The sequence below is a fragment of the Lichenostomus cassidix genome, chromosome 1Aa (assembly GCF_008360975.1).
Source record: "Lichenostomus cassidix isolate B80296 chromosome 1Aa, HeHo_3.0, whole genome shotgun sequence".
Classification (NCBI taxonomy): domain Eukaryota; kingdom Metazoa; phylum Chordata; class Aves; order Passeriformes; family Meliphagidae; genus Lichenostomus; species Lichenostomus cassidix.
Genome location: NC_139480.1, coordinates 32,973,337 through 32,989,086, shown reverse-complemented (window position 1 = coordinate 32,989,086; position 15,750 = coordinate 32,973,337). Strand labels below are relative to the sequence as shown.

General features: G+C 39.7%; 1 protein-coding gene across 8 annotated transcripts in view; it reads left to right on the top strand.

Annotated features, from left to right (window-relative positions):
• GRIP1 (glutamate receptor interacting protein 1) overlaps positions 1-15,750 on the top strand; it is a 314,298-nt gene that overhangs the window by 252,191 nt on the left and 46,357 nt on the right. For all 8 annotated transcript variants that reach the window (XM_085044549.1, XM_085044560.1, XM_085044552.1 and 5 more), the window contains exon 8: positions 15,405-15,552. In XM_085044549.1, coding sequence (XP_084900675.1) covers positions 15,405-15,552 — 148 coding nt within the window. The remainder of the gene's footprint in view (positions 1-15,404; positions 15,553-15,750) is intronic.

Below are 15,750 nucleotides of genomic sequence, written 5' to 3'. Positions count from 1 at the left end.
TAAAGGGACCATTTCATAGCCTGTGAGCTCAATCTTTATCAGGCTGGTTTGGGGAAACAGTACTGACAAAAGTTTTTCTGGGTGTTAGCTTAAATTTTAAAAAGTAGTATTTTTTCTTTGTTTTAATCAGTTCATTGGTGACTTACGTTAGTGCTGTTTGATCTTCTATGAGTCCCATGACTTTGAGTTGTAAGGATACTGGCCAGAATATTCAGGCAATTATTATTTCTTGGTCATGTTGTTATTTCAGTGTAGATGCTGGAGGACTCTAATGAAATGTTTCAGTGATAATTGAACTTGCACTCAGAATAAACTGAAGGCAAACACCTGACTGCAGGTTTCATCTGTGTCTTACCTGTTTTCTTCTTGGAGGAGGAGAATAGGGTGGCAGTGGTTTAATGAAGAGTACTTATCTAGACTATTGACTGGTTTCTTCTTTAATTGTAATTCTGAGTATAGCAGAAGTGTCATGGCTCACTGCAGCCAAAAAAAAAAAAAAAAGTGCTGAGCCCTCCTGAAGAGATGAGTAATGAAAGATATGACAGCTTCCCGAGGTTGCAGGTAAAGCTGTAGCAAGCAGAAGTTTCTTCCTTCATCCTGTGTGCCTCCAGGGATTTCTTCTCTGGCTGATAAAATTGCATTTTTACATGTGGAACCTGCACCAGTATAAAAGCTATATTTCTTGAAGTGAGTCCTAAGTCATGTGGTGACCCAGACCCTCAGGTTGCCTCCATGAAATTGGAAGCAGAGTAGGGCTTTGCCAAGAGATTTCATAGAAACTGGCTGTAGGGCATCAAAGGCAGTGAGACTCTGGGGAGAAAAAGAGGCAGACAGCAAGGGAGCTGAGGATGCTAAAGAGAAAGAAAGGGCTCTTTAGAGTAAGCTTTCCTATTGTATTTACATACAAGCATCTCTAACCCAAATTGCCTCTTAATTACAGGGTTAGCTTCCCTTTTTTTCTGCCAGATAATCCAAAAGTTATATACATGAAAAGATGGTCATATGTATGCCTTGAGGCAGAGCTTTGGGATGTGTATTATGTTGCTTAGGAAGTCCCTCAACACTTTTTTTAAGAACTCCCCATTGTTTAAAAACCTCATTGGGTTTTTCTTTGTCTTTTATTTTATACACAAAAGCTATTGCTGATTCAGGTGATCTTGTGTGAGTTCTTAATTGAAATTTAAAAGCTTCAAGAAGCTTAAAACTAAAAAAAAAAGAAAAAAATTAACTGCAGACACACACATCCTGTGGTTTCCTCCCTGTCATTCATATGATTCTGACACATCTCCGTAGCTGCAAAGAAAATCTAAAACATGTCTTCCTGCAATTCCTCATGCCATTTTTTGGCTCAGGGAGACCACCAGCAGTTTATAGCTAGCTGTTTTTATTTACATTTGACTTCATTCTTTGAAAATAAATGTTTAATTTAGGAATTGCATTCATCTTGATTTCGAATATGCTCTGCTAGGTTGTTCTCTCCACAGAATTTAGTAGGTTTTGCATGCACATGAAGCTGTATCTAATCCCTATCCACAGCAGTGCTACAGTGTGATGCCATAAGTGCTTAGGAGAAGAACAAGAACCATTGATCTGTAGGTCAGGAGCCTTTCATGGAGTTGGCAAAGGCCTGGTCCAAGCCTGTTTGACTCAGTCAGAAGACTTTCTTTAGTTTCAGCTGGGATTTAAAATAGGACCCAAACGCAAAAAAAAAGCTCATGTCCTATGTTTGAAGAGCTTTGCCTAAGGGGAAATGAGCAGCAGACCTGTGTTTGTTTGTCCCCCTCCTCAGTTCTCACCAATGGACACCCAGTTTGTACCAACAAATATGTCTTCTGCCAGCATAAAAGTTTCCTGATTTAAGCACTGTTTACATCACTAAATCAATGTTTCATTTTCTTGCCAGCATAAGATGGGGGATTCTACAGCCAACTCCAGTCTGAAGCGTGGAAAAGACTCATATTGCAAAGACCTGACTGATACAAATTACTTTAAAAGTGTGCTGTTTAAACTGTTTAATTACATCCTGTTACCACTCAGTCCTCTCCTTTCTACTAATGAAAAAAGAACATGCCAGGCCCATTTTCTCTTCACCCCTTTGCTAAGATGTTTCTCTTCTGGTGACAAGGTATTTTCTAAGATACTCCTTCTGCATTAGCATGGGAGCAGGGTGTACGCACATGAAATTGCTGGTTTTGTGCTAAGTTTTATAGGTCTTTTATAGGTTTTATAGGTTTTATAGGTTTTACAGGTCACTTTGGATCTAGATCACAGCAAAAGCCTCTACCCTTGAACATGCCAGAGAAACTGTGTGATGGACAGCCACCATGCATTTAATTTTATTTAGTTTTTGGCTTTCACATAACAGAATAGATTTCAAATGTCAGCATTTGATTTTACAAATCATGGCAAGGCACTGATGTTTCAGTACATCCTGTTCTTTAGTTGGATATGGAATGTGGGAGAAGCATCGGCTGCTTTGTTTAAACTAGAAAACACCTTCAAAGGAAAAATGAACAAGACAGGATGTGTCCTTTCTGTGCTTCTTTAAGATCTTCGTTGCTGGAGGAATGGCTTTTTTGATACTTTAGTTAACTGACTCACAGTTAAACCCATGATTTTAAGAACAGTGAAAACTTCAGCAGTTTACACTAAGGCTTTTCTTGTGGCTCCTTCTGCCTTCCCCCACATAACTGCCTAGAACTGGTTTTTGTATTTTTTTGTAAAGCATTTTCAGGCCAAATTGTTTTGCCTTTGATGAGAAAGTTGGAGAAACTGTGCATTGTGAAGACATGTCTATTTGAAGCACTGGAACACATCCATGCAGTTGAGTGGGTGCTGGTTGAGGGAGAGAAAGAGTTTTTCAGGAAAGACTCTTCTGCTTATCCAAATAAAAATCCACACAAACAGAGCTACATTTGGAAGTCTTTGAAACGATACAGCTCAATGTACTCAGGAGAAGCAGCATTTTGTGTCAGCTTTTCCAAAAGATTTTGTGTATATGGGGGAAGCTTTTTCTTGTCTTTGCGAAGTTCCTTTCTGGTCAGCTCTTCAGGGATTTGCAATGTAAGAGTTAAAGATGCCTGTGCAGCCTTACTCAGATGCCTTTTTGCATATATTACATTATAGATTTTAATTGGAATGATTGCATACATTTTACCTTCCACAGTCACCTGCTGCATAGTACTGAGTGATCTGAAAAACAGTCATGTGAGAGAAATGTTCTAAAAAAAGCTTCTCTCATCTTGATGCAAATGCCTAAACTGGGACAGGTGAAACATATTTTTTAAATGCCACATCTCTTGGATGGTTGTAGAGAGAGCTTACAGGTACAGCTACTTCACATCTGCTCTACAGAGGTCTGCATTTTGGTGTGGTGAACCCCATCATAGGTGTCCTAAACTCTCCTCTCCAGACAAATGGATGCTTTCAACCTTAAATTCTTTGATCCTTGTTTGTTTATCTCTACAGTGGGGAAAACACCATGCTTTTGCTCTAAAGGGTGGTCATAAGAGAAAATAATTAATAAATTATTTGTAGGGAATACTCAGAGGCTGCAGCATACAACAGCTCTCCCCCATCACATATGCTCAGAGAAAATAGAGAACACTGTTTAGTAATTAAGGCATGAACATGGAAAAAAAAGGGAAAAGTGTTGCTACTCATTAAATATTCACTGTCTACCTTCCGCATGAGGCTGTTGAAGAAGGAATTGTGTGTGCTTATTTAATTAAAGAAAGGAGGTAAAAATAAGTACATGCAGGCAATATTCATTCTGGGGATCATTAAGTTTGGAGTGCTTTGTGCCCAAATGGTGACCATAATATTTTCTTGTTAATGTCATTCTGTTTGTAAACAGACGCTTCTGATCTTTATTGGTGTACATGTATTTTTATGATGATTTATATTGATGTTCTGCAGATTTTAATCAAGTTCTCATTTGGGTTTTTTACAACTTGCATAAGCACCATCTTTCTCTTACAGTCAGCTCAGCAGGGTTGTATGCAATAGCCTTCTGAGCACTGTCACCTCTAATTTTTCAAGGTCTTTAAAGCTTAGGTAAATTTGAGTGGATTTCACTGGTAAAAGGAAAAAAACAACCAAAACCAAAGAAACAGACCAAAAAGAAACACAGATGAAAAAGGCTTTTCACAGCTTCTCCTTTACATAAATTCAGTAATTGCTTAATTACAAATATGAGCACTGGAACATCTTCAAAAAGAACGAAGTCACCAGGCAGGGGCATGAGAGGACCTGGAGCCCCATGAGCCTGGCAGTGGGAGCTGCTCTGGCAGGAGGTAAATGGCTTGTCCTGCAGCAAAGGAGGAGCCACATGGGAACCTCGCCAAAGGTGACCCTGGCAGCAAGCTGGCAGGCTGTCTGCTGAGGTAGCAGATGATAGAGTGCCCTTCTCATTGCTGTGACTCTAACAGTTATGGGCCACTTGGGTTTCTCGAGGTTATTGCTTAGTTGGGATTTTGGGAGCAGAAATGTGGGGAATTGGTTTTGCTGGAAATGTATGCTGCAAAGAACAGAGGGATAGAGAAAATTCCTTTTACTTTAAATGTGTGAATACTCCCAGTAGTACCGTCTCTGTATTGTTTGGAACAAGCACTGGGAAGGGAAAAGCTGGAAATATATAGGCAATCCTAGATTATTTTTGCAATGAGTGATCAAAGAGTTTCTGTTTAAAACCATGGCTTCTGTGTTGCACTGAAGGGCCATTTACCTAAACTACTTTCTCTGTTTCTTTGAAATGTTTTTGCTAAACTGCTGCTCAGGCAGTACCAAAGCAGAAGGAGAGGGCAGTTAATAAACTTGTTTTCTGACTCATTTTACCAAAGTCTGTGCAACCCCTGAGAGCAGAAAAACTCTCACTCTGGTCCTCAGTGCAAAAACCTCCAGGTCATATCTCATCCTTGACCTTCTGCATGGTAGCCTTTTATAATGTGACTGTGCCAATGCACCAATTATTTTTAACTCATCTGTGCTAGAGCACAGATTATTGAAAAGACCAAAGTTTTGGGCGGAAAAAGTGATACTGATAGTACACATACTGTAGTACCCATTAGAAATTGGTATTATCTGTTATGAACACCAATGTACAATTTACTTTTTCTTTTCTTCTGGTTCATAGTCACCCAATAAACTTTGCAGAGGGGTGTTTTAGACTACTCTGAAACTCCTGCCTATTCAACCAACCAAAGTCAGCTGGTGTCAATGTTGGCAGAAGCACACCCAAGGTCAGCTTTCCAAGGCAAAGACTGCATTTAGCTTGTGTGCAGAGGTCACTAACACATGCAAATAATAACTAACCATGAATGTCTAAGTTGGTATGTCTCAGTACAGAGGACACCTGAGCAGGGTTCAGTCATGAAGCTCACATACACCAAGCAGCCCAGCTGTATGGGAATGGGGCTGCACATGGGTCACTCATCCTGTTGACAAGCAGGAGTGGCTGTCACAGGCCCAGCATCTTGGTTGTGTGGCTCTGCTGCTTCCAGGATTTCAGCTCCCACTGCCGTGGCAGAGGGACAGAGACAGCTGAGGTATCTCACTAACTCAGCATTGACTTGTCCTTATTTGCCTTAACTGTTCTCTTATCCAGATGTCTGAACTACCCTGGCACACCTTTGCTCTGAAGCTTTTGGGATTGTGTGAGATGTCTTGTCCCGGAGGAGCCTTGGACAGATGGGAACTGTCAGCTCAATGCAGAGTTTGCATGCTTGGGTGTTCGCAGTGTTTGTTCCCATCCATGAAGTGACAGCAGTGAGGGGCTTTGTGTTCTGTAGGCTTTTGAAGATAATCCAGTCCCATTCTAATTAGTACTGTTCCCATTAGATGGAACTTAAGGGCATTGTTTCAAACAGGCGTAATTGATGGGTACTGCAGCTCTCAATATTATCTGTAGTGTGTACTTAAGGACATGCTTTCGAGGTTGGCTGTTTAAAATTTGACACACCAGCTGTGTCTTAGTTTGCAGGCAGACATGCAGATTGTGTTGCCCTTCTTTGTTCTTTTCATTTTGATTAGTCAGACACAGAATCATGCAAGAGATGGAGGGTTTTGAAGATATCAAAGTTCCTGTGCATTTTATTTCCTGTTCTACTTGGAGGAGAAAATAAGTATGAGAAGTTTTTTGGACATACGTATCTGTCAGTCAGGCCGAGACAAGTTTTGGATGTCCCATCATTGGAAGTATGCAAGACCAGGCTGGACTGGGCTTTTAGCAACTGGTCTAGTGGATGGTGTCCTTGCTCATGGCAGGGGATTGGGACTAGATGATCTTTAAGGTCCCTCCCAGCCCAAACCCATAGAATTCTGTGGTTCTATAGTTCTTTGATTTTATCTGTGCTTTATGCAATAGAAAAAATAGGACCTCGGCAGAGGACTTATTATTTGCACCATTTTTGGGGTCTGTCTCATTTTGGAAGATGTTTTTTAAAAATAATTATTTGTGGGTTCCATTCCTGGAATGAAATGCAGAATTCCATTGCTTCTGACTTCTGCAAACATTTCACAATAAATCTAATGTTGTAGTATTTCAGGGCAGTTTTCAGGAGCTATCCTTCAATGGAAAGGTGGTATTTGAGGCTCAGGTTGCTAAACTGACCATAAAGATGTACTTACAGGCTCCCAAGTTCTGAAAGCATGTGCTTCCATCAGGGATAGAGATTTGAGTTCTTAATAGTTCTTGAAGTGCCACCTGAACTTTCTATGTTCTTTCTCAAGGTGACAAATGAATAAAATCACAGGGCCTGGGCTTATTTAAGGTGCACTCTGACTATCCTCAAAGAGGCACATTCAGGATTTTCTGTGCAGGCATCATCTACCAGGTCCCTTCCGTGTTGTAAATTGTGCAACAGACAAATTGTATTTTAGATTAAAAGGGCACATGAAAAGAAAAATACAGATAAATTAAGAGATTGGGATTTTATACAGCTTTTGAGCAGGGAAGGGGCTTAGTGAAAGTGAAAGGTGTGAGCATGAGACAGAGTTAGTAGGAGGAAGCAGCGTCCCAAGAACTGGGGCAAGTCTTTTGAGCAAAAGGGTAAGTTAGAAAGGTTTTTATGGTCTGAACATGAGAGACAGTCTGAGAAAGTCCCAAGCTTATTTTGAATATATCCACACACACACTGTGGGAGCATTTTGAAGGCAGGGATGGTTCTTCAACTGGTTAGTGACATTTCTTAGATGAGAAGGGTGGTGGGGCTAAGGTTGCAAACTATGAATTTACATAAAGGCAGCTCCTAAGCTTTTGATTTGAAGAACTTGACTGAATTAGAAGCATATAAATGAGCTGCAGGAATTAGGCAACAAGAGGAAAATGAAAAGACTGTGCCAGTCAGTTGACAAGAATACTAAATTGCTTGTGTATGGGGGGTAATAGGTGGCACATTCTTTTAGGGAGTAATGTCTTCATCTTCCATTCTGAGGTTGAGAGGTCTCTCTGATTTTGCGATCACTCATTCTGCTGGCATCCTCTTGGAATGATTCCTATTTACTATTTTTGAAATTTGATTACTCTGAAGGTGAGAGGGTATAAAATGCCATTGGTGGCTTTTTTCCTTAGCAGCAATTTTATGGATTTTTTCCTGTGAGCTCTGTGATCTTCCTTTCAGTTAGTAGACCAGCAGCTCCAGTGCTGTCCTGTTACTGAGGAAAATACACTGTTCTGTATATATATATTTTAGTATTGTTTTTGCCCCTCTAATTCTAGTTCAGCCAGGTAAAATTAGAACAGCTGTTGCTCATTCTACAGCCTGCCTGAAACACATGATACACCATAATCAAGGGAATGCAAGGAGCACACATATTTTATGGTAGATTGTAGGTTGGGCCTTGGAGACAGACACTGACACTTCGAACAAGAACATCATTTAATTTTTAAATAGTTGTTTTATTATTAAAAACTATCATCCTTACTCTACAAATATTGCTTGTAATATATTGTCAGCTTACTCTATTTTATAGAGTCATAAAACAATTTGGGTTGGAAGAGACCAAAAACATCATCTAGTTCCAACCCCTCTGCCATGGGCAGGAATGCCACCCACGAGATCATGTTGCCTAGAGCCCAATTGAACCTGGCCTTGAACACCCTCAGGAATGGGGCATCCACAGCTTCTCTAGGCAACCTGTACCTGTGCTTTACCACCTTCTGGTAAAGAATTTCGTCCTAACAGCTAAACTTAATCTCCCCTTTTTTAGTTTAAAACTGTCCTGCCGTATCCTATCTCTATCTGCCCATGTAAAAAGTCACTCTTCCTCTTTTTTCCAAGCTGCCTTCAAGTACTGAAAGGCCGCAGTGAGATCTTGCCAGAGCCTTCTCTTCCCCAGGCTGAACAACCCCATCTCTCTTAGCCCATCCTCACAGGAGAGGTGCTCCAGTGCTCTGAGCATCTTTGTGTCCCTCCACTGGACCTACTCCAACAGGTTCATAGCTTTCTTAGCTTTCCAGAAATCCTTTCTAGAGCTTGCTAGCTGTCATTGTTTATATTTTGCTCATAAGATCTGAGATGAATAAAAGGTTACTCTGCTAAATGAAGCGTGAACAAAGCCAGGGTGCAAACATTATGCAATATTAGTAGAACAGAATACCAAAGCCAGTACCATGAATCATGTCTTGTGTGTGGTTTGTCTATGACCTTTAGTCACAAACTTATGAGAAATCAAATAATATTACTGTGAATGAGTGATAATGGTGCTACCCAGCTGTAGGGCATCTTGAATGTTGTTCCTGTGCCCTTTAAACACTGCAGAAGTCTTAATTCCTGCCTCTCTTCCTTGCTGCTACATTACCTCTTGAAACCATTGACCCATGATCCCAATCTCAATTTCTTAATTAGATCATCTTTAAAAATACGTAATTATATCCTTTCTTTGTGAAAAGGAGATCAAATTATCTTCGCAGTGTCAGGAAAGGATATTACATAAATAAGCGACCTTCCACCCCCCACCTCCACTGCCTAAAAAAATCAGTATTTAACTAACCAGTGCTTAGCTCTCTGTAAGAGACTTGGCTAGTCATTTATTTAGTTGCTGTAAAAAAAAAAAAAGAGTGAATGAAAATGCCCTTACAAAGGAAATCTCAAATGTTAGCAAGATAGCCTAAGTGCTTTATGATGTAGATGAAGAACAGGGCCAACAGCAGGGTTTTGTCAGCTCTTATCTGTGACCTGGTGAAACCTGGAGAAAGAAAAAGAAAGGTGTTAGTGGATTGAAGCACAAAGGCAAGAGAGAGGTAGAGAAAAGCTTCCTTTTAGAGAAAGGTAGAGAAAGGTAGGGCAAAGCAGATCTTTCTCTTGCACACACATTTCTGATTGTGGCTCTTGTTTTGCAAGAGATCGTGGAAAAGACAGACGGGTAAGTTGACTGCCTCTGTCTATGGCAGTCTCAGGGAAACATGAGAAGAGAAATAGAGGAGCCACAGCATGACAGAGGATTATGAATCTCATAATCACAGCTTCACAGCAGGAGTTCAATCTTGCCACTGGACTGTGAGGAGTTGGGACAACTTTAAGTGTATCAGTCATAGAGAAAATGTTTAAATGGATGCCAAAAAAATGGGGGGTTTGGGCTGGTATTCATGTAAAATAAATAATCCTTAAGAAGACAAAAACCGCACCAAGAATGATTAGATTCGTTAAGTGTAGTTTAAGATACTGTTTCACAGTAATGAATAGTCTGTGGGTTAATGAAGAAAAGTGGATGTGAATGCACACAGAGTCCTTGAGTGCTTTTATGTTGCTCTGCTGTCAGCTGAGCAGTACTGTGAAGGACCTTGCAAAATGGACTGTATGGCGAGTGTCACTGCTAAAGCCACAGGTCTTAGAAATTAAATTCATCAAGTCTGTTAGAAGTCCTGCCCGTTTTTTGGTTTGGTTATCTGGTCTCAAGTTTGTACAACTAGCTGTGGATTTCAAGTGCCCTGTCAGATCTGTATCAGCTTTGATTTTTGCATTTTGGTGATCTAGCTTCCCTAAGCAATAGCAGATACTCAAAACTCATGGTGATAAGCCTGTGGTATTTTGATCCATTTCTGTTGTAAAAGCTTTTAATGTTTCAACTCTTTAATGTTTCCACTCATAAAAAGCTTTTAATGTTTCAACTCTTGTTTCTTAGCACAGAAGAGAGGGAGGCTAATCCCTAGCATGCTGATTCTGAATGGACTGGCACAACCACACCTGTCGTGCTTTCCCCACCATTGATTATTCTGTCAATTATAGAATGATTTAGGTTGAAAGGGGCCTTAGAGATCATCCAGATCCAACCACCCTGCCATGGGCAGGGACACCTTCTACTAGAGAAGGTTTCTCAGAGCCCCATCCAGCCTGGCCTTGAGCACTGCCAAGGATGGGGCATGCACAATTTCTCTGGGCAACCTGCTAAATAGCTATATATGTACAAAACAACTTCTCCTACTTATTTTTTCTTTCAAGTAAAATATGAAAAAACCCAAGAACTTGGATTTCTTCAAATCCACTTCTCTGGGCAGCCAACATTGTATGTTATTCTCAACTAAGACTGAGATGCCAAATAAAGGCACAGATTTGGCTTCTTATTCTGTGCCTTACACACCAGACTCATCACTGCCGTTTCTAAGTACCTTCTGCTTGCTGAGTGCTGATGGTGGCATGTTGGGATGTCTCAACCTTTCTGTAGTAAGAACTTACTGCAATGAAGTGTTTTGTGTTGGATCCTTTCTGGAACTCACACTGGCCTGTATACACAAATACACATACATACTGCCCTTACATTCTGTTGTGGTTTTTTTTAAGAAAGCAGGTTCAAGGAAATGGTGGTGCATTTCTGCATTTAAGGATTTGTGAGTGTCCTTCTATGAGAGTTTACTCAACAGTTTCTTTGGGGAACAGTCAATGATTGTCCCTTTTACATCAGATCTGTCACATATATGATTGCTGAGCAGGCACTGGAAAAGTATAATTGATTTTTGTGAATTAAAAAAAGCACAGAGAGAGCAGAGGAAAGCAAGAATATAGTCTAAGACATTTGGGAGTGATGGGAGCATTGAAACTGATTTCTTCAATCATGATTTTCTGTAAATGTTCCAATTTTTTGCTTTTAAAGGCAAGAGTGTCAAGGATTTCAGGGTTTTTTTCCAGTTCTTAACAATCTTCCTTAACCTTCAGTAAGATATGCTTCTGTGACCCACTAGTGTGAATATGAGGTGCACAGGTATTGGGTATAAAAATTAAGGTTCCAGAAAAGGAGAAAAAAAACAAAGTTTCGGGTGTACAGGCAAGAACTGAATGGAGAAGAAGCTCCTGCCTGAGGGAGAGATTGCTTTACTTAGAATCATAGAATTGTTATGGTTGGAAAAGACTTCTAGGATCAGAAAGTCCAGCTGTCCAGCCATACTTGCTATCTGTAGGTTGCAAAGATTTTATATGAAGGGAACAAAAGAAAGATGTGAGGAGTAGGGGAGCACACTTCTCTGATGAAGAAAAATTATTTCTGTGAAGTACTGTCTTCTGGTTTTAACACAAGTGAGGCACAATTAGATCTGTAAAGGCACTGCTGCAAAAGTGTTAAAACTTTGCTTTGCAGGAACTACAAGGTTTAAGGACCTGTGCATTTTTTCTGATCTGAACAGCACCTTGCTGGATTTTTTTTACTACTTCTGGTCAGAGAATCACCACAGAAGAAAGCTACATGGACCTGCTATTTACAATTGTAAGGCAAGAAACTTGTCAGTCTAGGAACACCTAATAGGGAAGAAGCTTGGAAAATTAGTGTGAGATAGTAAGATACCTGCTCACTTATTACATCATTGCTGTAAGGTGCAGCAGCATCCGAGAGGTCAGTAGCAGATACAGTCTGATGTCTTCTGAAGCTGTGTGTTTCAATTGGTCCAGCTGGCTCTTTAGAGTCAAAATCTATTTTGACATCCTTCCTCTGTGTCAAGGTCTTTTAAGCTATTTGTACCTTGTGTTGCCATGACTTTGATAAAAGAGCACCCCAAACCTTGCAGTCAGAGAAATGAGAAGCTGCAGAGCACAGATAGCAGCAATAGAGCTCAGTGTTCCCACAGGAACAAGCTCAACAGCAGCACTTACAGCTTTTTGTAAGTGCAAGAAGACTTTGCAAAAGGAAAAAAGGGGCATAATAGACTAAAAAAGTTTGGTTTCCTGTGGATTTAGTGCCATTATTGATTGCAAGCTATGAGTGCAGCTTTCCCCTTTCTAGGGCATTTAAAGGTACTGTTTCACACATAGTTCCTCTACTGCCTAATACAAGCAGCTTGCCTTTTGGTTTCCCCACTGTGGGAATCCTAGTGTTTTTTGTCCTCCACCACCCACCAGTTGTTGACCTGGATTTCAGATACCATGAGGATCAGTAAGGATTAACAGATACATTTGCAAGGACATAAAGAAACACATGTAATGTGATCTCTTTATCAGGTTAAAAGTACATTTTCAACTTCTAAAATTATTTGTGTTTATCTTTTGAGGCAAAGGAGCTTGGTAACACTGCTTATTTTATCCGAAATGTTCCTATATCATATAGTTTATTTACATATCATAAAAGTATATTCAGAATAAAACCCCTTGTTGCCAGTGATTTAAGCTGTCAAGTAAAAAAGGTGTGCTGCTGTCTAGCTGAAGAAATATATTAGCATGCAGAAAGCAATGCTGCTTCCTCTGGGAGGTTTTAATCAGGCCTCTTGTAGTGATTGAGATGCAGTACTCTAAAATGAGAAAAATTATTAACAAAATCAAAAATCTAGAGTGTCTTTCACGCAAATATTCATCAGTGTATCTTATGTAATTACATAGTCAATAAATCAACATAGTGTGTAAGTGCTTTAGTCATGGTGTAAATATCTTAATCACTGAAACATCTTCACACATGAATAATTTATACCTGTATGATTCATTTTTCATATCCATGCTTTACTTCAACATGAAAAACTAATTTGTCTCTGTCAGAGAATGTGTGCTTGATTATTTTCTTCTGATTTCTCTTCCTTGTGCTTCTTTTCCACCATTAGACTCACTCCATTTCTTCTCTTCTGGTCCCTCTAATGTTGTTATCTTATTTATTCATCCTGTCTGCCTCGGTTTGCCTTCCCAGTGCATTTCAGCAGGCACCTGGGAAATAACACTCAGGCATAAGCTGATAGTGCTTATGCAGTTTCCCAAGGAACTGGAAAAAGGACCAGCATCTTGCAAGATTTACACATTCTTAACAGATATTTGCATTCTGTTTCCTCTCCTCAAGGCAGCCATTGCAGAAAGAACTTGTGCAAGTTGGGCTTTGCCATTTTCTGGATCAATGCAAGTTAAAACCTTTGTCAAGGTACTGATGACAAACATTGTTTGAGTCTTCTTCCCATATATTTGTAAATGTGAAACTAGTGTGTAGCTCCAGAAACCACTGGAATGTTTTTAAGAGGAAAATTATTGTTTTTCAACTGCAGGAGTGGGGATAGGGAATACTTAAATTCTGCTCTGCTGCACATTTGTTTGGCTGTTTGCAAGGCATTGCATGCATCCTGCCTTACTTAGACCCTTAACCAAGTCATCTAAGACCGGAATTTCGTTGTGATAAACTCCTTCTTTAGTTACTAGAGAAAGACAGGTAGCTGCTGAGGGTAATTCATCCAGCTTTAAAGCTATTTAGTGCTTGAAGCCCCAGGCAGAAATGTTACTGGGTGGACTCTATTCTATTGGCTTAGAATTTAAAGATCAGTTCAGGTTTCTGGAACAGCCTATTTTGATAGTCCCTATGAAGGTTTGGCCTTTAAAAATTCAGCCCTAGTTGGGCACAAAAATTAGTCACTCAGGAATAATGACCACTTTCAGAATTACTGAATCTTGCCTTCAAACCCCCAGATTTCAAACTTGAAGAAAAAGAACACCAGCAGGAATATAAAAATTATTTCAAGTTGTGGGGGGAAAAGGAGCTCTATAATAATTAACTTATGCTTTTCTGATATTTCATGTTATTCTCTCCAACCTTTTTTCACTCCATTTCTAGATGCAGTTCACCTACATTACTTGCTAATGAAGAAGAGCACCTCTGCTGAGTGTTCATCACTCTCTCAGTCAATCTCTTGTATCATTATATAGATTGTTAGTTTCGCATGATAATAGCGTTTCACTGTCTCTTCTGTGTCAATACTACATTTTTTGACTAATTTTTTAGACCTAAGACAGAATTGAGTATCTTATATCTGTCCTCTCCTCCACACTTGGAAGCCCAGCTGCAGTTCTTTTACAGTTTCAGTCTTAATGTCTTCTGAGACACATTACAATGGAATATTGTCTTTGTATCCTTACAGCTGGCTCCAGTATGTTGTGAATACCAATCTTTCCTGTCTGCCAGCAGGACATTTGGTAACTTTGATGCAGCATAAGTCTTTGTTTATTCAGTGTTTTCTTATTCTGATTTTAAGCACCTCCAAAGGCTTCTGATAGCCTTTTCTTTGTCTCAGTCTTTTTATATCTTTAAAGGACATCTTCTCTTACTGTGTCTTAGTCCACTGAGATGAGTTATTGATCAATGGGTATTGGTTAGTAGGAGTTCTCAGCCAGTATCCAGAATGTACTTTACCCTGATCACTGTCTGCTTTGTTTTGGCATTTAAGAAGAAGCCTGCTGTCTTTTTGCTTTGTTGTGTCTAGCACTTGTCTCTTTTGGGTATAGTTTCTCACTGCGCTTATCAATAATGACTGTTGCGCCATCTTATTTTCCTGTTTTCTTTATTTAGTGTTGGTCATTCACTATCTGTGCCCTGTTGTAAGTCAGTATTTTATCCAGTGACAGGATATTACAAGAATCTTTTGCATGTATTTTGCTACTACTACTTCTAGCTATCATGCCACCTGCACTTTTGCCATTTTCTCCTGAACTGTCCTGTCTTTTTGTGAAGGATTTCTTGTAGGCCCTTTCTTTACCTTCTTCATTTTATTATTATAGCTGCTGTCCACAGAACTTCATCTTCTTTTGAGAAAGTTAGTCTGGCTTCCTTCTTTAACCTATTCACTTAGTCATTTTTTTCAGATAATTTTCTACTTTTGTAATTAATTTTGTTTTTCCAGCATGCCTGTTTTAAATTCCAGGTAATTTTAATCTTCAGTTGCTCAAGAGAATGATTCACTAACACATCCTGTTTCCTTCATCTGGTCCATCTCTGATTCTGACACACTCTTAAACTTTTGGATATCCCAGATTCACAAACTACTTCTTACTTTTATCATTTTCAACATTAAGAGCTGATTGTTGACACCTTAAATGATGCTATTCCAGAATTTCTTGAAGCGGCATGTTATCTGGTTAGAGAAATAGAATAGCCGTGCAGATTTTATGTGGGGAAAACATGAAAATGGCATAAATACCACATTGGTGTAATACTGATCTTTTGTTGTCTAATTTCGACAGATTCAGTAGCAACAGCATCTGGGCCACTGCTAGTTGAAGTTGCCAAAACTCCTGGTGCTGCTCTTGGGGTTGCACTAACTACCTCGATGTGCTGCAACAAACAGGTCATTGTCATAGACAAAATCAAATCTGCAAGTATTGCAGACAGGTGAGTGTGACAGAGGGCTGACACTGCAGGCCCATGCATCCATTTTACTTCTTTTTCTGTGTGGTCTGGTTTTAAAGTAACCCTTCCCTTTTTTTGCAAAAATCGACTGAACCAGATCCTCTCAAGGTTGCATGTCTTAAAATTAGCACTTTGTCAGATCACTGTTCCATACTGCCAAGTCTAAGACTTCCAGGACAG